At 38.5% G+C, this 26,658-nt stretch overlaps 1 protein-coding gene across 2 annotated transcripts; it reads left to right on the plus strand.

Moving 5' to 3' along the window:
* Window positions 1-69: 69 nt before the first annotated feature.
* MAN2B2 (mannosidase alpha class 2B member 2) lies at window positions 70-26,658 on the plus strand. Of its 2 annotated transcripts, none has more exons than XM_053976361.1 (19): window positions 70-213; window positions 2,465-2,611; window positions 6,482-6,587; window positions 8,923-9,095; window positions 10,351-10,466; window positions 11,450-11,627; window positions 12,817-13,015; window positions 15,466-15,656; window positions 16,335-16,521; window positions 17,370-17,503; window positions 18,530-18,786; window positions 20,708-20,899; window positions 22,620-22,872; window positions 22,978-23,088; window positions 23,203-23,395; window positions 24,053-24,205; window positions 24,566-24,678; window positions 25,430-25,547; window positions 26,429-26,658. In XM_053976361.1, exons 1-19 carry the CDS (start codon window positions 82-84, stop codon window positions 26,521-26,523), a joined length of 3,048 nt encoding a protein of 1,015 aa, XP_053832336.1. In that variant the 5' UTR covers window positions 70-81; the 3' UTR covers window positions 26,524-26,658. The 2 variants fall into 2 exon arrangements, with proteins under 2 accessions (XP_053832336.1, XP_053832337.1); XM_053976362.1 differs by having other exon boundaries at window positions 24,056-24,205.

Here is a 26,658-nt window from a genome sequence, read left to right on the forward strand (position 1 = left end):
TTATTTTATTTATTTATTTCATTCCGAACGGGGAGGCGGTGCCGCGGGACGCGGAAGTGCGGCGGGAGCGCCGCAGCAGCCATGGCTCCCCCGCGCATCCTGCTCCTGCCGCTGCTCCCGCTCCTCGCCCTCCTCCCGCGGGCCGGCGGCGAGCTGCGGGCCTTCGTGGTCGCCCACAGCCACATGGACGTCGGCTGGGTGTACACGGTGCAGGTCGGCGGGGGCGCCGCACGGGTGGGGGAGGTTCGCTGCGGCCGGGGCTGAGCCGCAGGCAGGGCTGCCCGCAGCCGTGTACCGGGGCCGGGCTCCCGGGGCGCGCCGCCTGCGGAGAAACGCGCGAATCCTTGGCCGGTGCAGCCCCTGCCCCGTGTCTGGCCCGGTGTGTCCGCCTTCCCTGGTGTTTCGGGATCCTCCTTTGGAGGAGGCACGGTCAGCCTAGGAGCCCTGCCCTTGAGCTGTGGGTTTCTGTGTGCCTGTGTTCAGCAGAATGCTCTTGATGGGTTTTTTTGGGGCTTTTTTAAGGAAAGTCTTATTCTCTGTGATGGGGCTTGATGTGGCAGATTTTCATGGTCTTTATGTTTATCTTGTTACAAAGCCAAAACCCCAGGAAAACCTTCTGTCATTTCTTAGGAGAGCAAGATCCCAGGTCCCCGATGGCAGGGGTGAGGTTGGAGCCTAGCCTCTGAAATATAGTAGCCTGCCTCTGAAGTATAGTAGCAAACTAATTTTTGCTAAATACATGAAATGCAGAGCAAAATTAATCAGGCGGGGCCTGATGCCTTTTACATTTGTTAGTCAAAATCCTAATCCTGAATTCTTCTTCGTTACTATGAAATATTTTCATTTATGTGTGACAGATGCTGTGGATACTTCACTCACTAAAGTGAAATGGCATTAGGCCTAACTAATAAAGAGCTAGTGGCTCACCCACTATCTCTGCTGTGCATGTTCCCTTTTTAGGAAAGATTAATGAATTTCTCCTTTAATACTTCAAACTCATACTTGGAAATTGCATAAGAGAACACAAAACTAAAACTTCAAATCCTTAGTTAAAATTTCACATTGTTTTAAGTGTCTAATAATCTTGATTTCAAAAAACCCTTATGAACCAATGGGAGAATAATTGAGGAAGAAATTATTTAGATAAACCCAACAGTATTGTAAGCCATTCCTCCTACACACAAATGTTTTTCTTTTTCTAGTGGCATGAGCATTTTTACAAAAGTGTGTTTGTGTTGTGGAAAGCAAGGGGCTAGGAAATGTTAATTTCTGATTTGGATTACGTCATCTCCTTTTTTCAAATGGTAATTTTCATGTAGGAAATTTACCGAAATTGAAACTTTGCATTCATGTTTTGCATATCATGTCCCTTAGTTTTTCAATGGGGAGAGATCTATGTGTCAACCACTATAGGATTTACAATTTGTGGTGAGTGTTCTTAAGTACCAGTAATTTAACTGGTACTTAACTAGATAAGTGTAACACTTAACTAGATTAGTGTTATATGGTTAGTGTAAAATAACTGTCCAATAACATGCAGATGGAAAGATAGACATCTCAGGAAATCCTAGGATGTTGGCTGTTGTCTTTAGACATTCTCAATCTCTTTAAAATTAAAAGGTGGCAGATTGGATCTGGGCAACAAAAGTTTTTCTGGTCAAGGTAAGTGTACAGAAAGTATCTCTTTGTGTGCACAACTTCAATATTAGCATGGTGTTGTTAATTTGATGCCATATCATATGATATAACACTGTGGTAGATTGTTTGAAGGGTACAGCTGTCATATTTGCATTGCAATAAAAGTCCATAGGCCTCATTCTGGAATAGAGGTGTTTTTAGGAGCAAAATGGGGTAGATGCATAAAATCTCACACTTTCTGTGTCAACAGTTGACCTCATTCTATGATTCTTTTACCAGCTTGGTTTTGCTGTATTCTAAAACATCCAGCAAAATAGAGTTATTTTTCATAATAATACAATTTACAGTAGATGCATCACTGCATTGTACTGGTAATGCACAGCACAGAGTCATACTCGCTCTGAAGAAGCAATTCTGGTAATTCAGGCCGTCAAAAGAAGAGCTGGAATGGGAGAATGAAGTGTGCATGTGGGGCCCGTAACTATGTTGGTGCAAAATATTATCATTCATGGGATCAGTGATTTAAGGTGAGCAGTGAGGAACGGGGTAAGCTGTTCCCAGTGTGTCTAAAAGAAAGCCTGTATTGGTGCTGGTATTGGGAGAAGCTGCACCTTGGTCTAGCCAGGTCCCCAGTCAGGAGGATGTTTTCTGAAGCACAAGGGCCAAAGGCTGTATGTAGACAGAACTCGATCTTTCTTAGGGTACAAAGGAAGCATGCAACAAATGTGAGGTTTTTGGTATCTCTCTTTTCAAGCCCAATGAGTGCTTAAAACAACTCTTTTAATTTAGGCAAAACAGAGCTTATTTGCCTTTTCTCTTCTTTCAGGAAAGTATGCACGCTTATGCAGCAAATGTCTACACTACCGTTATAGAAGAGCTAATGAAAGGAAAACAGCGCAAATTTATTGCGGTGGAGCAGGAGTTCTTTCGACTCTGGTGGGATATGGTAGCCACAGATACACAGAAGCAGCAGGTAAATTGCACTAGAGCCATGCTTCCTACTAACAAAGAATTCACACTCTTTTCAGGGGATAAATAGGGGCAAAGTCCTTCACCATTTGCTTTTTACCCAGGTCTAGTATATGCTGCCTCTGAATCTAGTACTTAAAGGACCTTAACTCTAAAGGCAGTTGCAAGAGGTTAAACCCCAGCTATAGATTAGAGCAGTAGGAGGTAGTAACCTTTGCACTGAAGATTTTTTACACTTTACAGTTCTTGTTTCATTGGCAACTTACTTACCTGGGGGCATGCTACTTTAAGATGTGGGTGAACCTGAAAATGGCCGCAACGATATCCATTAAAACATCTGAAACCTATCACTGCTCACAAGAAGGAACTTTTTGTTCTCTCCAGTTAAGTACTGCTCAAAAACCTGCCATGTGTAAGCACAAACAGTACAGCAAAGAAGTGACTGTACATTTAATGGCAGTGATTTTTTTCCCACTAACATCATTGTGGAGTTTTATTTGTCACTTCTTCTTTCCTCTGACATGAAACAAACATGCTGAATCAAAGACTGGACTGATAGGCTAGCAGCTGGTGGTTTATTTTGGATCCTAAAACCATAGGGTGTACAGGTGCAGCTTCCCATGGGTACTTAGAACTCCATGGTCTGTTTTGTTACCAGGGTCCGAACAACAGTTCTTTACATTTCAGTTTGTTTAAAGTTCTGGATGTTTGAAGCATCATGCAAAAAACACACCTCTTGTCTGTTTTTTTTTTTTTTTTTTCACATAGTTCTTCACTATTCTGAATCTTCTGTTATGTTCCATATTCAAATAACATCCTGTGCACAGCTGATCTTTGCAGGAGAGGTTTTGCTGGGTTTAGGCAGTTTGCAGTTTTTGTGGGGGCACTCTGCCCATAGTTGCCTGTTGTAGGACAATTTTCTTGTAGATTTGTTAAATTAGAAAACTGTACTGTAAGTGGGGAAGAAAATAGCATAGGAACTGCTTTGTAGAAGGAGAGGAAAGTCCTACAACTTTCAAAGGTAAGTTGATCTTATTTCAAGTATGTTCTGCTGCTGTAACTCAAATGTAAAGTCAAGCCCCATGTTTCTAATATCTATTCCTGCTATTATGTGGAATCCAAAAGAATAATGTGTATCATGTTTGACCTTGGTAGTGCAAAATTTAGTACCTATGAGTCAGGCTTTAGTTTCTTAGCCTAATTATTTGTAATTGTTGCTACCCATTGTATAGCCAGTTCTCTAGTTACTTTATCATTTATTCTCTCAAAATTAAAATGTTTAAAACTAAATTCCTCTTAAACGTGTGTGTCTAACTTTGAAACTCTAATTTGCAGATAAATGATCTGTTTTAACATTAGCAAGTTGTAAATATTGGTCCCTGAAATTAGGTCACTCTGGTTACTGCCCTGCTTTTTCCACTTGAATTCTAGAATTAATGATTTTCTGTGGTGTAGGCACTCTGGTTTTAAATTTTTTTTTTTTTTTTTTTTTTTTTTTTTTTTTTTTTTTTTTTTTTTTTTGTAATTTAGTGGTTTACTTGGAATACAGGATGTAATTCTAGTTTGTTTTGAAGTGTCTGCTTTGTATTGAACTATAGCATTAAAAACTAGTAAAAAGTACGGCCTGGGTGTCATAGTTGAGACAGTCACAATACAAAGCAATACACTCCATTTTCAGAAGGCTTCAAACTGTTTTTATTATAGCATGCATGCTTTTTATACATTCTTACAAAACTCATAAGTTTACACTTTACTCATTGGCCACCAAAGACAAACAAGGTGCTTATTGAAACTGACAATTGCAGTTTTCTCTTACTTATCCTTCTTTCTTTCTTGGTTTCTATGTCAACGACCTTGGTAGAAAATTCTTTCAGGGGTAAACATGGATCCTCTTATCAAACTTCTGTCTGGCTCACAGAAGTCACTGTAAAACCTCTCCCAAACCTAGGTACAGAAGTTGGTTTTTCAATTCAGACAAGAGAATATGTAAGAGTGAAATGTACTGCAGCAGTATTCAGCCAGATGGGAACCTTGTAGTTCTTAGCACATTATTTACTCAGAATTTTCTTGTGTGAACCATTCCTACCTCCTTACTGGGTGCTTTAACTACGGGAAAAAAAAAAGATGTGTAGCCACTCCTGTCTGGTTTGTAGGAGTGAGTTGATGGGTAATATGGTCCCAAGGATCACAGATATGTTCTAACACCATAGCATCCTGCTGCTTATAGTACTACTGCTTCTGTTTCCTCCATTCCTCCTTCCTTTTGCCCCCTTCTGATCAGAAAAAGTGCTTGTCTTTACAGATACTGTTTTCTTTTATTTTTTGGGGAGACAGAAGATTGGATATTACTTTAATTATTTGAATTATTTTTCTTGTGCTTCCAGCCTCTCAGTGGTTCCACAAAACTTACATTAAAAAGACATTTCTGTGGCCCCAGGTTTGGATCAGAGGTATATTTTGGACATCCATCCAAATGGGAAATAATAATTACAGATTCTTTTCATGTAGGTCAGGGCCAGTTATGTGCTGACACCAGATATCAGTTATCTGGTCTCCCAGCATGCTAATCAGTCACCACAGTCGGCTGGAACTAATTTAGGAATGCTGAGCCCTGAAGCGTTTTCACAACATTGTGAAGGAGAGAAATGATTATAATCAAAATTGACAATCTGGCATCCTATCTGAGTAGACACTGAAGGTTCCTAGGAAAATAAACATAATAGCTCTAAAAATGGCATCCTACATGACAGATTTAAAAAAAAAATGTTGAGGATTAAAATACATATTTGCATAAACTTTACTTATTGGAAGTTTGAGATATCTCTGAATTTCTAAAGTAACTAAAATAAAACCAGAAGACTCCTGACACTTTTAGAAAGGGACATAGACTATTCCTTCCTCCCTCCAAACCCCACCCGCCACTTCATCCAGCATTTGCAGAAGGCTGTACTTGTCAGCATACCTGTTTTATCTAGGAGTTGAAATTAAACTCTCCCCTCCCCCACCAAGAAAAAGCAACCCAACCCACCCCCCGCCAAGAAAAAGCCATCACCAAAAGTCGAGCAGGTTGTAATATACTGACATTTTTTTAAACTAGGAAAAAGAGCAGACATTAAGGTTAGCAGTGGGTTATTCAGGCAGGCAAACCTGTGGAATAACTATTTCTTAATAAAGCATTCTGTCAGTCACAAGTTGAGCAACTTTTCTGTGCCCCAAAGGCAAGATAGATGCATAGGGAGTAGAGGAGAGATGTTTGTGGCCATGGTGTGATGGCACTGTCTGTCTCTCTCCTGGATCCCACAGATCTAGTTTCCAGCTAAAATCCTGGGAGCCTGTATATATTACTGCTTGCCAGGGGCTCCATTGCTGCTTGCAAGGAATTGCTTATTGCTCCCCCATCCAGCCACCAAGTGCCTTCCCTAAGCCAAGCTGGATGCAGAAGGAGGAAGATTTTGGGAGAAGCATTAGTATCTTCTGTTTTAATCCTCCAGCTCTAGCTGCCTTGAGGCAGGATTACAGGCTGCTGCCAGTGCAGTGTCTGGTGTTCAGACAGTATAAAAAGGCACAGTAACAGCATTACTGAGAAACACCAAAAGGTCAATGTCTACCTGGCATCCTTTGTTCCTGTTACCTGGTTTCAGTGTAAGCTGGATAAATCAGTGCACTGTGCAGCACATTGAAATACTTTTTTCTCTGTTACTCTCCTTTAGATAGCCTCAGTACAGACAGCCCTGTATCTCACTTTTATCTCACTTTTTGTCCTAGATGCCTTCTTGACAAATGTTGTGTCTAGGTAATGTGCTGTGATATCAAATGCTTCTTGGATAAGACTGAAATGATGCTTATGTTCTGTGTCTTAATTTCAATATCATAGGTCCATCATTTGCTTCAGGAGGGACGACTGGAATTTGTCATTGGAGGGCAAGTGATGCATGATGAAGCTGTGACACTAATTGATGATCAAATTTTACAGTTGACGGGTATGCATATTTCCATTTAACTTTTATTTTTCATTATAATGACCTTGGAGGTTTTGTTTGGTTTTAATTTTTTTCACTCCAAAATTGCTATTAATTTCTGACTTAAGAACTAATTTAAGCATTTCTTATTTTCTACTAGCTAGTGTGTTATTTGTATAAAAATTGTTGCTTAAAAAACCCATTTGTTTTGACATGACAGTTCTGCAGCAGGCACAAAGGTTACCAAAAGCTGGTTTGTCAGGTATAAACTTGTTTGGAGCAGAGGCCTTTTGTCTGTGTGTGTGCTTCAGAGCAAAGTTCCTGGGAAGATAGTTATTTGAAATTGAAATTGAGGGTATGAAACACTCCTCAGGGAAATACCTGGTAGAAATTCAGAGTGCAGGGAAGTTGTTTAGGTAAGGTCTTCTGCAGAATGGGGCACCGGGAATGTCACTGAGGTCAACTAAAAGAAGTTGAAAGACTTCCTTGATGAAGAAACCCCCATTTGTAATCATTATCGTTTTCTCTTAGAAAGAGGTGCATATTTCCAAGAGATGCACTGTTTGCCATTTTAATCTTCTAACTTTTGCATCTAACATTTGTATGTTACGTTACACGTGTCCATCTGATGGTTTAAATAGTCGTGTAGTACATGGGTTTGTTTGCATTGGTCAGTGCAAACAGAAACGGGATAACTGATGCCACCACTGTGCTAGAGGTGTCTGCTCTATGCCACGAGGGAGGGGATGTGTTAGCACCAGCTGCCATGGCTGATGGAAACTCTGCCTGTGCCAGGGCTACACTCTGGGCAGCTTTCTACATGGGACAGTAAAGGGACAGAAAACACTTCTGTTATTTTCTGCATCTGACTGCACAGCACCACTGGCCTTGTTCCTTGCTTGTCAGTGTTTATCAGGAGCACAGGATTAGCAGCTGCTTCTGTACCTCAGTACACTCTGGCCAAGAGGGGGAGAAGACACGAACTTTTTTTTCTCTCATCTTACTCTTATGCTTAAAGATTGCTTTATGGGCTTAGAACACTGTACCTAGGACTTCTCCAAATACAATACTAAAATGGTTGAAGAGTTCTTTTGTTAAACACAAACACGTATTTTCTATTCATTGTAGTTAGCTGAAAAACACATTATTTCCAATTTAACATTTTGTTCTGTGTAAACATAATCTTTATTTAAAAAAGTAAATTTCAAGTTTGGTAATTTATTAACCAGGAACATAAGTATTAATGTATTTTAAAATTCTCATTTGTTTGTCTTGAACCCTCTATTCTGTGTGAGTACATAAAAGGAAATTATTGTGTGGCGTTCAAGTTGAGACGACAAAGCCAGTGCAGACATTTGTGGTCTAGATTTCATGTCTTCTCTTGTCTGTCCAGGATTCCAGTGTTTTGGAGGAGCTTAGAAAACCCTGTTTCAAATAGGTCTCTATCAGAATACTGAAACACATTGTGAATATTTTAGCTAGGGAAGACATTAACCATGGGAAAGATGAAGTGAAAAGAGGCCTTGCAGCCTCACTTATTCAAATGTGATATTAAAATTTGAAATAAAGTTATTCCAGGGAAGATATTATTGTATTTTCAGATCGTTCTGAGCATAATTCTGTAACTATGAAATAGTGATCTGCAATTTTTTTTCTTTTTTTTTTTTAATGATGAGTATCCAAGTGCAATATACCTGACTTCCAAATAAAACCTACTGCTTTCCTGATAGTTTTACTTTGATTCAAATTATTTTTCTGGGTTCATGCTATATATCTGGGCTTTCCTAGTTTGGGGGTTTCTTTCTTCAAAACTCATTTCTCTATTAATAACATTAGTTGTAAATAACATCAAGTATCAAGTTCACTATTAACCTTTAGCTTTTTTCTTTTCATATGACTGATAATCGTATTCATGCTAGTTTTGTTTAGTGGATGGTTTGATTCCCTGTCCTTTTGTCATTAATATGAGACTAAAATTTTCTGAGAATGGGTTTTATGCTTTCTAAGCAAACTTAAACTAAACCCCAGGTTGTTGTTTTCATGAAGATTCCCACCTGGCTATTAGCCTTAACCTAGTCTGTAGCTATGTACTTTTTCCGAGACCTGTCTCTAATAATAATTCCTTTTTGTTATAATCTTTTATAATGTTAATAAGTTATGCTTGGCATAATAATATAAACATTGTCAGTATGAAACTTTTTGGTGTGAATGATTAAATTCCCAAAACTTTGAATGCTTTGGGAAACAGCAACAAGAAGCTATCCTTCAAGGACTTACCTGTATCACAATATGCCTATGAAACTTAAGAAATTAACTTTTAGAAGTTTTCCTAACCTAAACAAATTTTGCTTTGCAGAAGGTCATGGGTTTTTGTATGAAACCTTTGGCTTCAGGCCTCAGTTTTCTTGGCATGTTGATCCTTTTGGAGCTTCAGCTACAACACCAACTCTTTTTGCTCTGGCTGGTTTCAATGCTCATCTTATTTCTCGTATTGACTATGATCTGAAGGCTGACATGCAGAAAAACAAGGTAAAAATACCCTTAGGAATGAAACCATTGCTGGTCTCTACTTACAGTAATCTAAACCATGTCATTAAGATAAGGATCTCTGTCATCTGGGCAAGAAAATGTAGGTATTTCTTGTTTAAATGGGACATTCTGATGGCATGTGGTAATGGTGAAACATATTAAATCTGTGTTATATGGTCAATTAATGTCTTCATGACTTGTGGTCAGTGATAAAATGTAGTCTAGCCTGAAGAAGACAAAAAATGTGGGCAAATGGGCAAGTCTAAATGGACACTGAATTAGGAGTGTTTGAAGCAGAGACATCTAGGAGTTCCAGCTTTCCCTGAGAGAATCTTGTATCTGTTGGGCTTTATGTGAGTGGTTTTAAAGTGTAACCTTTGGGCACAGTGTTGTCAGGCTTGGAACATTCATTTGTGCCTGTAAAATTAATGATACTAGGTCAGTTAAAGTGGCAGCTAGTCATGGTTTTGCTGAATTCAGGTTTTCTTTCCTGTTCTGCCTTCTCTTGCACAGTGTCCCATACACAATAAATGTTTTTCATATCACTGTGTTGGACCCTGATCTGTCATGAGTTTTAGTCACTACACTGTGTGAAAATAAGGGGCTCTCTCACCACTGTGTTCTGGGCACTAGGCGGTTTTTATGAATCTTGGGTAAAACTCAGGTGTCTCTGAAGAAGACAACATGTTGAATTTAGTGAAGCCTGGACCTACCACCTTGTGTTTGCAATGATTTGCAGTTCTTCCTTTCTGTTAAAATCTTTTATGACCTTTTGACAATCTTTGCTCAGCTAGATGGGTTTTTTTTCTGGTCCTCAACAGTCTGAAGGCTTCCAAAACAGTAAAATTCTGCTTCAGTAGAATTTAAACATTAACATCAGTTAAACATTGATTCCCACTCCCAGTCAGACTACATCTGGATCTTTTCTGGCTTATAGGTATTTAACTTCCATTGAAACAACTGAGGTATAATGGCCGTGATAACCCAGGCTTATATCTGGATTTTAGTGTGCTGGCAGTGTGCTGCCTCCTCTCATCCTGCATCAATTCTAATGGAAAGAGGCACTGATGTGGCCTCTTGTAGTGTAGTGTGGGACCTTTCCTGGGGTACTATTGGCATTGGATCTTCAGAAAAAGCACTTGAAAGTATTAGAAGTGGTGGAAGGGAAGATAGGAACTCTGAAGTCTTAAGTTGTTAATGATGTATTTCTGTGAATGTCATCAAGGGTAATGGTTTCTTACTTTCTGTTTTTCAGAAGCTTCAGTTTGTATGGCAGGGCTCTCCTTCCTTATCTACAAGACAGGAGATCTTCACCCATGTTATGGATCAGTACAGCTACTGTACTCCATCACAATTACCTTTTTCAAACAGGTCCAAAGATTTCCCAAATATGTAGAAATGTTGGTCACTTCTGAGAGTTTATATTATTGGGGTTTAAGCATTTTCTTTGACTGTTTCCTTTCAAAAGTATCCTACTGCTTTCTCCTGACCTGTGGTAGGTCAAGGAGATGTCTAGACTCTGTAGATCTGAGTAAGGATTATTAAGCATCCCCAGCTTTCCATCATAATAAATGAAGTTTGCTCACTACCTAACAGTTGAATTCTCAAAAGTGACACTTGGTACTGACAAGCATTAAAAATACCTCTAAGTATTGGCAGACTTGTTTTCTTACACCAGGAGGCTTGAAACATAGGTATGGCTTTCATCTACTTATAAAACAGTGACTTACAATGTCAGTCCTTATTAAAAAAAAAAAAATAGAATAAAAATGTGAAACAAATTAATTACTGTAAATAGAAAATATCCAAAGCAGGACTGGGTCTGTTTTCTCTGCCTGGAAGATTTGAAAGCTCCAGGAAGCTCCGTAGGGACTTGGCTATTGCTAATTGATTTTCTATGGGAGATTATTTCAGCATTATCTTGAGCTGAGGTTGTGTCTATTGTCCATGTATAAACTAAAGTAACAAAAAATTGCCATTTATTTTGTGAAGAAATTTGAGAACTTTTGAAAAATTTATTTTGCTTACTGGCTTATCCAGTAAAATACTCTTTGAAAATCAAGTCTACTTGGGGGAACATCCTCATTGTTGCAAAGCTTGCTGGTTTGTCCTATGGTTTCTTTGTTCTGTGCCAGCAAGCAGCGGAGACTTGAAAAGTTGCACAGTGTTGAAAGAAAACTGGAGACTTTTCCCCCTACCTCCACCCCCAAATAAATACTTAAGCCTAAATAGTAGCAATGAATATGAATTGATTTTTTTTGCCTCTTAGTCCCATTTTATACCAGCACCTTTTGATGTGTTTTTCCCTTTTGAGTAAATCCCATTTACATCTTACTGCTCTCTGTTCTACTTAGGTCGGGATTTTTTTGGAATGGATTTGCAACTTTCCCAGATCCACCAAAAGATGGTGTTTATCCAAACATGAGTCTCCCTGTTACAGATGCTAACCTCCACCTGTATGCACAAACCATGGTGGCAAACATCAAGGAGAGAGCAGCCTGGTTCCGGACAGGGGAGGTGTTGTGGCCATGGGTAAGTGCCTGGTCAGTGTTTGCTTTACAAGAGACAGGTACACACCAGAGTGTAAGTGGATGGTTCTTGCTGCAGTAGGTACTGCAGAAATGCTGGTACAAACCATGTGGCATGAACTGTTTTTCTAATGATTGTGGTCCAAATGACTAACTAGTATAATATAAAATTTCCTTGTATAGCCTGCCAGTCGTCTATCAAGTCTTCCACCCTACTCAAGGTAGAAAAAAAGTGAGAAAGCTGTAAAGATAACCTCTTGCATAACTATATATTACAGTATTGCTTCCTTTTTTACCCCTTGCTTTGTCTATTTAAATGATCTCCTTTTTTAACTGCTTAGCTCAACAAACTCAGTGTTAACAAAATTATAGCATTATAGGACATGGTCTTTCTTAACAGATGTGTAATCATTTTCTTGCGGTCTTTGTATTTTAGCTAGAACCATAAGCAAGTATATCCCTGCTTGGTCACCCAGACACTTTCTTCAGCAATATGCTGTGTTAATTACATCCTACACGTACATATAGCACTGATGTGCTCTTGCTATTTTCAAGTCCTTAGGAAAGAATAACTTTGCCTAAACTGAATGTACAGTCTGGTTTCTAATTTTGATGGATGCTGTAGGTCTCATAATTACAATATTAAAGGATTATGTGTGTTCTTTATGGACTATTTCACCACAATACCTGTTGTTACAAAGAAAAACTTTTTCTGACTGATGAGTCACTGATTTGTTTTTCTCCTTTGTTTATGACACTGTTGGTTAGATTGAGTTTATTCTTTTTGTAGAGAATGAGAAGTAGAATATAACACTCTGTAGTTGTGCTATAGTGAAAATTGTGCTGGAATGGGGAGTAATTTTTAATAGTACAAATAAATCCCTAACATCTAGATGCAAACCCACAGTTTTGCAGTAATGTAAGAAAACTTAGGGGTTTCTGTGCTTGTGATAATGGTATATAAAGAAGTAGAGAGTGGTTCTAAAACTCTATGCTTTTTCATGGTATTTTCATGATTACATGCAATCTGTGCAGGTAACCCTGCCCAGTCTTGATAGTTTTGTAAGTAATATCAGTTATATGGGCAGTCAAAATCAAAATAAATACCCGTGGAACGTAGACTAGAGTTTAAAATGATCCTTCTTAATTATGTGACCCAAAGTGATTTGGCTGTTCTGCATTTGGAATTTCAGGGCTGTGACAAGCAGTTCTTTAATGCATCTGTTCAGTACTCTAACATGGACCTGTTGGTGGATTATATTAACAAGCATTCTGCTGAGTTTGGAGTGACTGTCCAGTACGCCACTGTCAGTGAATACTTCCAAGCAGTTTATAGCAGGAACCTTACATGGGAAATTCGGGACTCTCAAGACTTTCTTCCATATTCAACAGGTAATCAAGTTCACAGCTGCCTAATGTCTGCCTCAAATGTACATAAGTAAAATTTTAATAAGGGAAAATGAGCAATAGAGAAGAAAAATGCCTTCTAATAAGATTTGCTCACTCTATGAGGTGTCATCAACAGATGAGTTGATCCCAACTTAGGTGTGTAAAAAAAAATGTGTGTGTGGCCAAATAGAACAATGTCCCATTTTTACTGTTTAAAAGAACTGGATTATGCATAGCTTAGACCAGAGGTGGAAAATGTGATGTGGAGTGATCTGTGAATGTCTGGAGAAGCTACAGATAGAAAAGGGACCAAGGCAATCTGAAAGCTCTTGGGGTAGTTCTGAGTTACTACAGTGGGATGGGGTTTTCTCACAGTGAAACAGTTGATGTTGAGGATTTGGTGTCCACACTCTAAGTAATTGCAGGAAATATATAATCTGGTCATATAGACTTGAATACCCATTAATGCTTGTTGCATCCATCAGGAATTCAGTTTGTGAGCTCCAAATCCAATCTTTTCTATAAAGCAAAGCATACTAGGTAAGGATGACCTGTTCCATACAAAATGCTAATGTAGATGAACCCCTAAAGTCTTCTGTAGGAGAAAGTCTTGCCTTTTTAACTAAAGAAAACACTTTGAAATTCTGGGGTGGGAAAGAATTCTCTTACAACTGAAGTATAAACAAGTAAAAATACAGTCAGTATTTCTGAAATTTTGTAACACAGTGTTACAAAATTTCTTTGCTGCTCTTTGTTGCTTACTTGCATCTTACATGCTTCACTGACTTAGCTTTTCAAGCAGAGCTGAAAAGTACTAGAAAAATACAAAAAAAATTCATGCCATCCCTTTAATTCTTTTCCACAATAAATTTACCCTTTTATACCTTCTATCAAAGTATGCAGAGAGAAGACACAGCCAATTTCTCAATTTCTAAACTCATTAATTTATTTCATTGCCCAGTTTATTATTAAAATGCCATTGATTTCATTAAAACACCTTTCTGTATAATTGTAGCTACCGCTGCTTCATCACATTTTTTGGCTGCGTACATATATTTCAGACTGTTCTGTAATGTGTCTATTAACTTTTCATTGAATAAAAATAACCATTGCTTCCTGTGAATCATGGCATGGACTGATCCCTGTCTCCCTCACCTCCCTCTAGGGATCATATCTAACAACTTACTGATAAAAGCATTGCCAGTTCTAACCATTAATATCCTTTCACATCTGGGCTCTTTCCTTTATCTTTTGGCATAATTTACCTGCAGAATTCAATTGCTATTAGCTTGCATAATAGCAGCACCTTCAGTGTTCCAGGTGGGTGCCCACACAGAGATGTAGTTTTTTCCCCAAATGACTTTCTTGCCTTGCAGTTGCAGTATAGATTTGAGTGCACTTTCTCCCACATGCTGTTTAGCTTCTTGATGATTAATCCTCTCTTATTCTTGCTATGCCCTTTTTTTGTGAGTCACTTATTGGGCTCAGTGTCACTTATGATACATGGAAACTCAAGTTTTAAGTCCCAGATAAGTATTTCCTTCTACTCTGCATTCATTGTGCTGTGCTGATATGTATGTGTGTTGTAACGTTTAAAGCTAAAATTTAATTGATTCTGTTGAAACTTCTAGCACCTTTCAGTCCAAAAATAATTTGTCCTGGAGGTTTTTGAGCAAACGATCCTATTTTCTAGTTGTTGCCTTTGATCTTGGGCTGATAGCAGATTATTTCATTTGCATGTATGCTCTTTGGAAAACACTTTCTGCAACATCTTTTTGGAAAACTGATTTATCACTAATGTATTTTAAAAGAAATTGCCCCCAAACAAACACGCACTCCCACCCGTAAGGAGAGTTTTGAAGGTTTTAAAAACAAATTGTTTTCCTAGTTCATTCTGCGGGCTACTGAAACATTAATACAAACAGAATGTTGAAATACTTTCTAGTAACCACTTGAGGGCATCTCTTGATGTAGTTTGAGGTGATGCAGTAGTTTGAAGTCATCACATGACTATTTCTACTCCAGTTTGAAGAAATTAAATTTAAGGTAAATCCCTTTGACTGAAAGGTTGAAATTTAGGGTATGTGTATCAAGCAATTACCAAAGATTATCATGTATTTTATTAACAACTAATTATAATATGTGGTTCAGTGAAACTTTGAAAATTCTTTTGTGCAGATCCAAAAGGAAGAAATTTCCATAAACACAGGTTAACTTGGTTGGTACTGGCTTTGTATCAAATTTGCATGTTACTAGGCCTGTAGGAGAGATGATAGTTCTGTGCATGTTCCTGGTTGAGTTTCTTTGTAGGGTTTATGACCTTTCTACTTGATGGCTGCTGTGTAAATCCCCAGTAGGATTCATGTAAGAAGCTGAACAGTAGTAGTAGTAGAAGAAGAAGAATAAATGAAGTGATATTTTGATGTGTATTGGATCTGTTCCACTCTAAACAGAACCATTCCAAGCATGGACTGGGTTTTATACTTCTCGGAGCACATTAAAAGGAATTGCAAGGAGAGCAAGTTCACTGCTTTATGCTGGAGAGTCCTTTTTCACACAGTATGTCTGGAAACACCCAGAAGGTTCTATTTGCAAATGTAAAGCCTTAAAGCAACTTCAGAGTCTTAGATGGGCAGTTTCAGAGGTAAAGATTGATTTATTTTCTACTTTGAATGAAAATGTTTATTTTCCAAATGAAAAGTTTGCATAAGCATTTCACCTGGACTGTGTCAAAGTTGCTTTTATATTTTTGGAAATTATTTTCCCCCTTTTGCAAGTCATAAGTAAAAATAAAGCAATTTTTCAAAAAACTGCCTTGAAACATGACTTCAGCCCCTTAACCATGCATCATGGTTACTGACAAATGTTTTCTTCAACCAGTGAGAATATGTGGTTTCAAACTTCACATATGAAATTTCTTTTCTTAGTATTAGTTTTGTTATTTATGAAATTGTTCTTAAAAGTAAATAAAAACCAAAGAAAAATTGAACTAATTGAAAACTACTGATAATCTCTACTTCTGCTAGTTAGAGCAGGAAGGACAGATTTGTTTCTTCAAAGTTCAGCAGCTAAGTGATTAACCTTGTATCATTAACCATTTGCAGTCCTCAGTGTTTTTGCTGTCAGTAATTATTTTGTCTGCTAAGGTAATGACCAGATCTGAGTATGAAATGAAAAATCTGTCTTGTTACAGTATATTTGCTGCATTCTTGGATTTGGTAACTTGTTTGGTTTTTCCCTCTGAATATAGCTGTCATCCCTTATTGTTTTAAGTTGTGTGTCAGAAGTTTAGTTGACTTTTCAAATTACTTCTAAATACAAGGTCCAGCACCACGATGGTATAACAGGCACAGAGTCTCCCAAGGTGAAGGACATGTACATGAATAACTTGATGTATGGAATGTTCAACGTAAAAAAGCTAATGGCTTCCATAATATTTGATATCAACAATGCAAAGAAAGATGGAGAGGTCTATTCTTCTGTTTACACTAAAGGCTCAGGAAAACCAGGTACCTTTTGCACAGCTTTTCCAATTTTCAAGCTACCTCATGAAAGCTATCGTGTTTTCCTCCAAAACAGCATATTATGTACATCTAAGTTCTGTGAACCATGGCTAGAAAATCATGTTTGCCTTAAAAGACCCAGGATTTCTCAGCCGATGTTAGACAGAACTCTACCTCAGTGCATATATTAGATCTGGCTCTCAGATTCAGACTTCAAATATAAAACAAGGGGAGGAAGAGGTGCTGGTCAGAGTAGTCACTAAAGTAACTTTAGTGTGGAGCAGAGCATTACATGATAAGGAGCACAGTCAGAGTCAAGAAATGTTCTTGCTATAATGTACTGCCCGCTTGTATAAAAAATGTAAAAGTATTTTTAAGAAGTCTGTTCTAAAGACTTTACACTCCCTTTTATCTTGACTTTGGAAACTTTTTAAACTGTCAGATGTAAGCAGTGTCATGGGCTGTGCAACAGACCGATTTGGATTTTTACAGGGCTGTTTTTAAATTAGGCTTCTCATTTGATCTTCTGTATAACTCTGATAAAGTTAATATTGCATAACAATGGGTTGTAAGCAGCTTATCTTCACTAGATGCATTTACATTCAACTCAGGTGTCATTTTCTGAATACATGGTCTTTTTTGATTGGGCTGAGAATAGAAGAATAAAGCAGAAGAGGTTTTACTGAAGGACTATAAAATGTTTTCATTTTTTCTATAATGAAGTTTTACTGCAGGGTTTTATGTTAAAATTTTGTAAGATAGTTGTACTTAGACAGATTTCTTAAATTTATTTTAATACCACATTTAAAAAACACATAATGTAGTGACTGCAAGTTTTGTTTGTTTGCACAAAGGTGCTACAGACGTTGACCTGTATGTCGTTGTCTATAACCCACTGGCATGGAACATCACTACCTTTGTCACAGTTTCTGTCAGCAGTGAGGCAATGAGTGTATATGATGAACTGGGATATTCTGTGCCAGCACAGGTACTTCAACTTTGTTTCTTTCTGTTACTTTTTTCTCACTTGTCAGTTTTCATTAACTAGATTCTACCTCCTGTTGAAGTGGGATTTTCCCACTTGTCCTTCAATGGTTGTTTTTACTTGCCTGTTGTCTCAACACAGAGACTTTTTTTACTCTCCAAAAGGACTTGCTGCTCTTGTAGTGTGTTTGGTTTGTCCTTTGCATGTCTGCTGTCTGTGACCTGGTGCTTCTTACCTTATTTTTCTTTCTGTAAAAAACTGTTTCAAATAAATCCTTTTATGTTGAAGCACTGCCTTACAATTGACAGCCCTGTTTGTACAATTGACAGATTGCCTTGGGGAGGGAGAAGAAGAGAATTAAGAAATGTAGGTCTTAGAAACTGGTGTCAGTCAGCTGCCATTTGATGGTTCATTCTGTCATAGCCAAGCTCCAAGACAAAGCCAGCTGTTCCATGGGAGGGAAGAAAGTGGCCTCAAGTGAGAGCTAGCACTGGCCTTTCTCAGGAGCATCTGCTGTACAGAATGTACCATCATCAGTGGCTTGATAAATCTCCAGGAATGCTTCCTACACATAAGGCCTGAAGAGGCCTGACACAATTCCAGCTGCTCCTCTCTGTCCCTGAGATGGCAAATTCTGCCAGCTGCACGGTTTCTGTGACCTGTGGCTTACGACTGTGACCGTGCATGAAGGCACATTGTAGTCAGATGGTGAGGCACAGCAGCTATCCCTTGTTCCTGTACATGTGGTGGCATAAGACCATACTGCCTTTATCTGGAAACCATCAGTCTCTTTGGGTTGGCACATGGTCATGCTTCACTAGAAAGGCTCAGCTTAATCCAAGTTTACCAGGCTCCCAATTAAAAGCAGCATGGATCTACATTATAATTTAGAATTATAAAAAGGGCATGTTTAAAATCTTATTAAAGTAGAAGCTAATTTTTATAATTTAGGGCTTACAACACATGAAGATAATTGCCTTGCTAATTAATTTTTGGTAATGAAGCATTTTTGTGTATGCTAATGTACAGGTTCAAAGCTCCGTGGAATCCCCATCTACCTATGATCTGTATATTCTAGTTGCAATAAGTGGTCTGAGCTACAGAAAATACAGTATTAAACCCTTGGATGGTAAACAGTCTGCCTTTATTGGGAGCTCAATCAAGTACAAGCGGAGAGACTTGACTCGTGCAGGGCAGCAAAGCCAACAGTTGTTTCCTGTGGTTAACAGCTGCTACCAGATCGTGTTTGACCAAAACACAAACCTGATGCACAGCATTACAGACAGGTGAGATTGCCTGCTTGTTTCAATAACATTTCAGATTTTTTAAAACACTTCATAAAAATAAGTCTAAGGATTTGTACTATGTGTCTTAATTCCAAGACTCAACAAAATGTTCTTTATGGTCTTTAAAATTCTTTTTTATCCCTACTTCACATGCCCCCTTTTACAGGACACTTCAACACAGGCATGATTCAATACTAATTCTGTGTTGCCCTGTTCAACTTTGCAGTTGGTCTGAGATGACATATCACAGTAATAACCAGTATACCAGCAGAGTTTCAGTGTACGTTAGAACAAAAGAGGATTATGAATGTGCATTTTTATTTAAAATTACTAAGAAGCACATACACTATGGCTGCACAATGAGCCTTAAGTGATAAAGTAAGAGCTTACTTATACTAAGTAGTGTTTTGCAAGTCCCATATCACTCTTTCTGTGGTAGAAAGCTACAAAACGGTTTGAAAGGAAACTTTTAACTAAGGAATTTCCATTTAATCAGGTAGAAAAAAATGGAAGAATTATCAAGATTTAGGTGAAATTTGAGGTTTTCAGGTGGTCTTTCTCAGCTGATGCAAATTGGCCCAATTTCTTCAGCTGCAGTGCAGTGTGCTGCATTTTGCCTGCTCAGGTTCAGATTGTCACCTATTACATATTGATGGAATATTTGACCCCTTTGACACTGGCATGGTGATGGCTAGATCTCTTTCACCTTTGCAGTTTTGTTCATAATTCTGCCTCCTGGAGCAAGATCTTGTTGTCCAATATCGTTAAAATCAGCTTTAGAAGTATAGCTGGACCTTAACTAAGAGCCCTGGAGTAAGTACTTTCTCAGAGTGCCTCCAGATCATAACTGCCTCCAGGTCTATGAGAAATACAGTGTGGAAGAACAAAAATCTAAATTCAGATTCCAGTTTTGTCCATCCTGTTCTGGCAGGCAGCAAGAGCTGGAATTCAGCATGTAGGGGAAATGAGATACTCACTTTCTTCACAAGCCTTCAGACAAGCTCAAATTGCTTGAGTTTCAGAAAGTTTGCAGCGGGATAATGGGAAAGAATGAGGCCTCACAGGTCAGAATGGGAGGAAAGGTTGAAAAAAATTGGGATCTTCAATTAGGAAGCCTTTTATGTTCAACTGCAACAGTTAGAACTTCTAGATCCTGCCCCTGCACTAAAAGTGCCTTATAAGAGAAGTAGTAGAAAACACTTGGATAGTCTCCTCAGTTATTACAAATTGGGGGGAGCTGTATTAACACAAGATAAAATGTTTAGCAGTATAAATTTATATGCTCGATGAAGTGATTTTTTCCTGTTTTCACAGCAAGTTGCCAAAGGCAGAGCAGGTAGCAGAGAGCAGCATCTTAAATTGCTTTCAATATGACTTTCTAAAAATTGTGATAATAAGTTATGAATAGCTAAACTGTAAGCTTCAGTGGAGAGAGGAGGACTTACAGTAGGTAGTGAGTGATTGTAAATGTTGCTATCCTGTTGATTGTGTTGTTACCAGTGTTAGACATGGAAACTTGCATCATGCTGATTTTACTTAGCTACAAAGTTCAGTGAACCTAATTATTCATTGGAGCAGTGCAGTGTACCTCATTCTTGTGAAATGGGTAGTTTTAATCCTGTAGCAACTCTGGCATCAAAACAATGAGGTAATATAGATGATGTTTAATCTTAAGATGTTTCTCTTCTACAAAAATAGAAAATTACATAGAAATCCCATTTGCTTACAAACTGACAATGGGAAGCACTTTAATTCTTTGCTGTCCTCATTTACTCAGTCTCACAAAATAAATCCTTTGTGAAGAAACAGTTTTTTATCCTTACATTTCCAGCTTCATTCCTGTTGCTGTTCAGCTTTGCATTTATCATGTACAAAATGTGTTTGTAAGTTATATAATTTTTACTCTTCTGTGGATTCTCAGGGAAACTAACCAGACTGTCCAGTTCACCCAGGAGTTCCTTGAGTACCATGTAAATGGAGACACAAAGAAAGGACCTATTTCAGATAACTACTTATTTGCTCCAAATGCTTCAGCTGTTCCAGTATCAAAAGCAGTGGGGTTGGAAGTGATGTCTGGAAACTTGATGACAGAGATACGGCAGTATTTCTACAGGTACAGCACCATTACAGCTTCACTGGAATGTTTGGATATGTATTAGGTTACTTCTGTACAGTTGCTCCTAAACGGTGAGCTCTGTGTATTTGTACTGTTTAGGATTTAGACAAAAGAACTATCTTACATCTGCTAAATGTACTGCTGAGGAAGCACCTCTTGTAAATCATAGAATTGTTGGTGTTAGAAGGACTGTAAAGAGCCAGTTCCAAACCCCCTGCAGGGACACCTTCCACTAGACCAGGTTGCTCAAAGTCCCATCCATCCTTCAGGGCCAGAGCCAGAGCCTCCAGGGATGGAGCATCCACAGTTTCTCTGCAACAGTGTCTTGCTTCCCTCAGAGCAAGGAATTTCTTCCTAACATCTTATCTAAACCTAGTCTTTATAAGCTTAAAGCCATTTCCCCTTGTCCTATCACTACATGCCCCTGTCAAAAGTACCTCTCCAGCTCCCTTGTAGGTCCCGTTCAGGTAGTGGAAGACTGCCCTAAGGTCTCTCCAGAGCCTTCTCTTCTCCAGGCTGAGCAATCTTAAACTGTCTTCATAGGAGAGATGCTCCAGCCCTCTGATCACCTTTGTAGCCCTCCTCTGGACTCATTCCAGCTGGTGCCACGTTGAGGGGCCCAGAGCTGGACGCAGTTCTGTGGGTGGGATCGCATGAAGGGGAAGCAGAGGGGCAGAATGTCCCCCCTTGACCTGCTGGCTGTGCTGCTTTGGAAGCAGCCCAGGACAAGTTTGGGTTACTGGGCTGTGAGCACACACTTGCCAGCTCATGTTGAGTTTCTTATTAACCAACACCCCCAGTTCCTTCTCGTCAGGACTGCTCTCCAGCCCTTCTCTGCCCAGCCTGTTTGTGCTTGGGATTGCCCTGACACAGGTGCAGGACCTTGCACTTGGTCATGTTGAACTTCATGAGGTTCACATGGGCCCACTTCTGAAGCACATATTGCTGCAGGAGGGAGGAGGGCTGTGGAGATTGTTTAGGGTCATCCTCTGTGATACATTTTTTACTGCAACTTCTGTTGAGAAACTGGTCCTGTACAACTCAATGAATATTGCAGCTAATATCTTACATGGATGGAAATTGGATGTGATGATACATTTTCATATGTGAATATGAATATTCACATAGATATGTGAATATCTATCTTGAAAACAAATTAGAGAAAGGAGAAAATAATCCTTTATAAGGTCACTCTGACTCCTGATGGACTAACTATTCTCTGTGGTAAAATTATATCAGTCTATAAACCCTTCACCTCCTTTTAAATCTGGTTGTTTGGTTGAAGTCTTTTGCTTTACATGGCATTGCTCAAGGACTGTATTTGAAAAGGACCTTTGGAAAGTAGTGTGGAATTCCTGCATCAAAGTTGATGTCACGCAGATTAAAAATGCATGTATTCTGTACAATGTAAATATATTGCTTAGACAGTCATAATAACTTTTAAATTTGTTGTTAATTTTGAGAAAAACAGAGGCTTTGTAATCAAATAAGGAATCCTTCTGACACTTGTCATGTGAAAGATATCACTTACTCTGGTCGAATATATATATATTTGAAAGTTAAATTGAAATTAAAAATAATTGTACATGAAATAAATAGAAAATGTGCAAGAAAGTTGTTCTGTGTAGGATGACATCATGAGTGCCTTGCAAGTTTTATCATAACCAGTCAAGTGCTCCACCTTATAAACTCTGCATCCTTCCTCTCATTTTTATAGCAATGTTACTTCTCAGGACTATATATATGCAGTGTACACCAGGCTATACTCAGTACCAGAAGGCTACGATGGGAAGCTGCTTTGCCGTAGGATAGAGCAAGAATACAGTGTTGGGCCTTTGGAATTAAATCGTGAAGCTGTTCTAAGAACAAGCACGAATTTGAACACCAGACAACTTCTCTACACTGACAACAACGGGTATCAGATGCAGAAAAGACCATTTAAGGCGTATGTGAATAACACAGTGGCTCGGGTAGGCACAAGTGTGTTATCCAAAGTCAGTTGTGTCTTATCTTTGTTCTCTGTTACTGTTTCCTGTGTTAATATTATCTCTGCACGGTTTGCTGTGTGTTTACAGAACTATTACCCTATGGTCCAGACTGCCTACATTGAAGATGATACCACAAGGCTGATGCTGCTTGCAGAAAGAGCTCACGGTGTATCAAGTCAAGGGAATGGACAAGTTGAGGTAAAGTATAAATTTTTATTTCTTTTTCTAGGTGGGCATAATTTCATGGCTGCTGATAATGTAAGTAAAGCCTGATGGCTGATTCCTGTTGTGACATTTACCTTCCCAATACAGGTGATGCTACACAGGAGACTATGGAACAACCTTCAGTGGGACCTGAGTAACAATCTCACTTTGAATGACTCTTCAGTGGTTCGCCCTGTCATTTGGCTTATTTTAGGAACCAAGGCTGTCACCAATACTTTGTATCGGACAAGTGGACTGGCTTTAGAGCATAGGCCAGTAGTAATGTTTGGAGCACTATCAGGTAATCATTCAGTTTCCTATGCTACCTTTAGCATATGAATGGCTTGTTTTTGTTGCTTTGATTTATGCTGTTGAGTTTTTAAATGCAGACTTCAAGCCTCCTGTGAGGCAAAGTTAGCATATAGTGAATTAGGAGACAGATTTAGAGCCTGCTAATTACTTTGCATTAATTTCAAACATGGATGTTGTCCAAGTATATGAAATGTTTCTCTTGTTATATAATTATCTGTACTTGCAGAGGAAAATAAATTTTAAAGCATCTAATGAGAACAAAATGTTCACACAGGGAATTAGTAGGTAGGTAGTGCACCATATATCAGCTTCCTGGATGCTGAATCCTTAATGACCATTTTTGAGTTATTCTTTTAAAAATATTTGTTCGCCTTATCAACTAAAACTGAAGCCTGGTAGTGAAATAGCAATTTCAAACTGAAGTGAAATTTGTTTTATGGAAAGCTCTGATACACTTTTCTAGCAGCTAAAATCATGCTGCTTTCTGCTTAGTATCTTGGAAGGCCCTGGAGGAGAAAGGATATCATTTACTTTGCCTCTGCCTTGGCAGAATAAGCAAAGAGCCCTTTACCCTTCCACAGTCCCTTAGCCAAGCTTGTGCGTGTGATGGATGTTTAATGTTTGTTTTGTTTTATTTTGCATGGAGGAGATAAACCAAAGCTACCCAGACAACTTCAGCAGAATTCAGTCCATGATTTGCCTGTAACTGTGCCACCAAATCTTCATCTCCAGACTCTGAGCATTCCAGGGTGGAGATACAGCTCTAATCATGCAGAGCAGGTCCGCAGCATCTACATGGGTAGGTGCCTTCCAAAAGGTGGCTGGATCTTACACTTAAATAAGCCGATTTTATTTTTTTTTCTCTCTTCTGTGGCTAGTATTTTTATTTATTCAAAGTGTTAAATTCCTCAGCCAAGGAAGTTAATTGTGCTGTATTATTTCTCTGCTCAAGTAGTAAAATATGTCTCCTGTTTGTCATGCCTGTTAATGATATTCCTGTCGAAGTGGGAGCTGGGTATTTCCTGATATTAGTCCTCTTGCTAACTTCAAAAAATAAGAACTAAGTTCAAATGATGAGAGTTTAAAGTTTAAAAAAAAGTTTAAAGATTGAGTTTAATTTTAAAGTAAGAAAATATATGCATTTTGATTTCTTTTGAAGGTGAACAGAAGCAAGGTGATGCAGATTTCAGTCGTGTCCTTCTAAGAATTAGACACTTGTATGAAATTGGAGAGGATCCTGTGCTGTCTCAGCCTGTGATGGTAGATCTAAAGGTAAATCTAACCCTTCAAGACAGAGCACCAAGTAAGGTGTTTTTATTCCAGAGAGAAATGGTTCTGGAATGCCATGTCCCATGTATTATAAAGTACACGAAGATGGATACAAATATGTTGGTAGAACTTTAGCTCAGAGGGAAGTGAGCCTTTTTTTTCTTACTTGGCTTTGCAACACAGAAGCCATTACTTCAGATGAAGTTGCCATAGGCACAGCATGAAAATCTGCTAAATGTGGTTCTGCTGAGCTGTTGGTAGTGTAACACTTCCTGCAGTACCTTAACCAGTGCAGAGAGTAGGAATCGGTTTTGTTGCTTTATTTCTGTGAGTTGTTTGAACTTTGTCACTTCCATCATATACTAGCTTTTTTTTCAGTTTCATGTTTATTTGGTCTTTCCTATGGAAATAGATTACTTTATACTCCATGGCAGCAGTTTATTACTTTGATTGTCATGAGAGAAACATGGGGAACAATATGTAGGATTCACTGTTTCAGTAACTTTTAATAGTCTCTGTACTCCAACACAGAGGAAGTTTTCAGCTCAGCTTCTTAGTTTGAAGCCTGATCAATCTGTATTTGCCCTTGTGCTGCATGACCTTGCAGATTTTTTAAGTCTCTCTGCTCCAATTAACTAGAGTTAATTCAGCTAGAGTTGAAAATTCTATTTGGTCTTACTCTGTACTAGGCTGGTGAGTTGATACTATTGTCTATGAACCCTCGTTTGATTCCTGGTGTTCTCTTTACTCACAGTCTTTGCTAAAGGGATTGGGATCAGTGATGGCAGTGGAAGAGCGATCCCTCACAGGCACCTGGGATGTGAACACTTTGGAGCGGTGGAAATGGAAGACTGCACAATATCCAAGCAAAAGTAGGTGGAATAAAGTGGTTGGTGTCCACATTGTTGTTGCTTGATGATTAGTCTACTTAAAAATATTTTTTAAAATTTCAAGATTAGAAATGCATTATTGTTTTGTATGACAGACCTGGTACCTGTCACAGCCTGCAGGTAGGAACATTTAGCTAAGATTCCCTGCAAGTATCAGACTGTTGTATTTTTCTGATAGCTTGTTTTGCCTAGAAATGTTAAGAATCTTGGAATCTTTCTGGAGTTTTCTTTGTCCAGATAGAAGCAGCTACTTTGTGAATTCACACTTGTGACACAGATTGATTTTGCCAGATGCTGATGAGTTGTGTTTATCTAGGTTTAAGCCTGTGCTACAGAAAAACACACAGCTGCAGGTAACAATCTCTGCTGTAATCAGCTTAAAGGACTCTATGGATATGATTCAAGTTAAGGCTGACACTCAGATCCAATGCTGTGGGTGACCTCATTTTATTTCTCATTCCAGTTAGTCGCTTGTACAATGTCCTTACTGTCACTTACATACATATTGTGCCTTGTAAAAAGCTTGCAGAGGTTTTGGAATGGGCTAGGTGAAAGTTTAGAGCTCTGTTTGACCTGCAGCTTGGAGCTTGCTTGCTCTTTATTCATGATGAAGAAAAGGTGCATGGAGAGGCATTGCACATTTTCTATATGAGACAGTGTATGAAAAGAAGAGAAATTGTTGTATATTTTAATATTATGAATGGGTACATCTTAGGCTCTATTCTGCTTTGAGTTTTAGGGAGGAGAATCTGCTCAAACTCTAGCTTTTAGGGAAGGGATGAGTTCAAACTGATGTGATAGAATAACATGTCCATTTGAGTAAAGCTGTTTTAATTAATTACCAATGCTTTTGTGTTTTACAGGATTCTTCAAAAGCCCAGAGACCTCAGAAGACTTTATAGTAACTGTTCACCCGAAGGAAATAAGGACTTTCTTTGTATACTTTCAGGTTCAATAATGTTTGATGTATTTCAGGTGAATATGTAACATCTTTGAAGTTTTGTTTCAAGATACAAGCGATGATCTTGAAAAATATCCTACTGCTGTTAATGAAAGAAAAATTAATTTTGGAATAAACTTTGAGTTTAATTGA

Source organism: Vidua macroura, chromosome 4 (assembly GCF_024509145.1).
Source record: "Vidua macroura isolate BioBank_ID:100142 chromosome 4, ASM2450914v1, whole genome shotgun sequence".
Taxonomy (NCBI): Eukaryota; Metazoa; Chordata; class Aves; order Passeriformes; family Viduidae; genus Vidua; species Vidua macroura.

Bases quoted from the DNA above. Each gene is read 5' to 3' on its own strand.
- MAN2B2 (XM_053976361.1), top strand. From the start codon at position 82: ATGGCTCCCCCGCGCATCCTGCTCCTGCCGCTGCTCCCGCTCCTCGCC. The intron at 10,467-11,449 runs GTCCAAAGATTT...TGTTCTACTTAG, and splicing joins CAATTACCTTTTTCAAACAG to GTCGGGATTTTTTTGGAATG. The intron at 24,679-25,429 runs GTAAATCTAACC...CTTTACTCACAG, and splicing joins CTGTGATGGTAGATCTAAAG to TCTTTGCTAAAGGGATTGGG.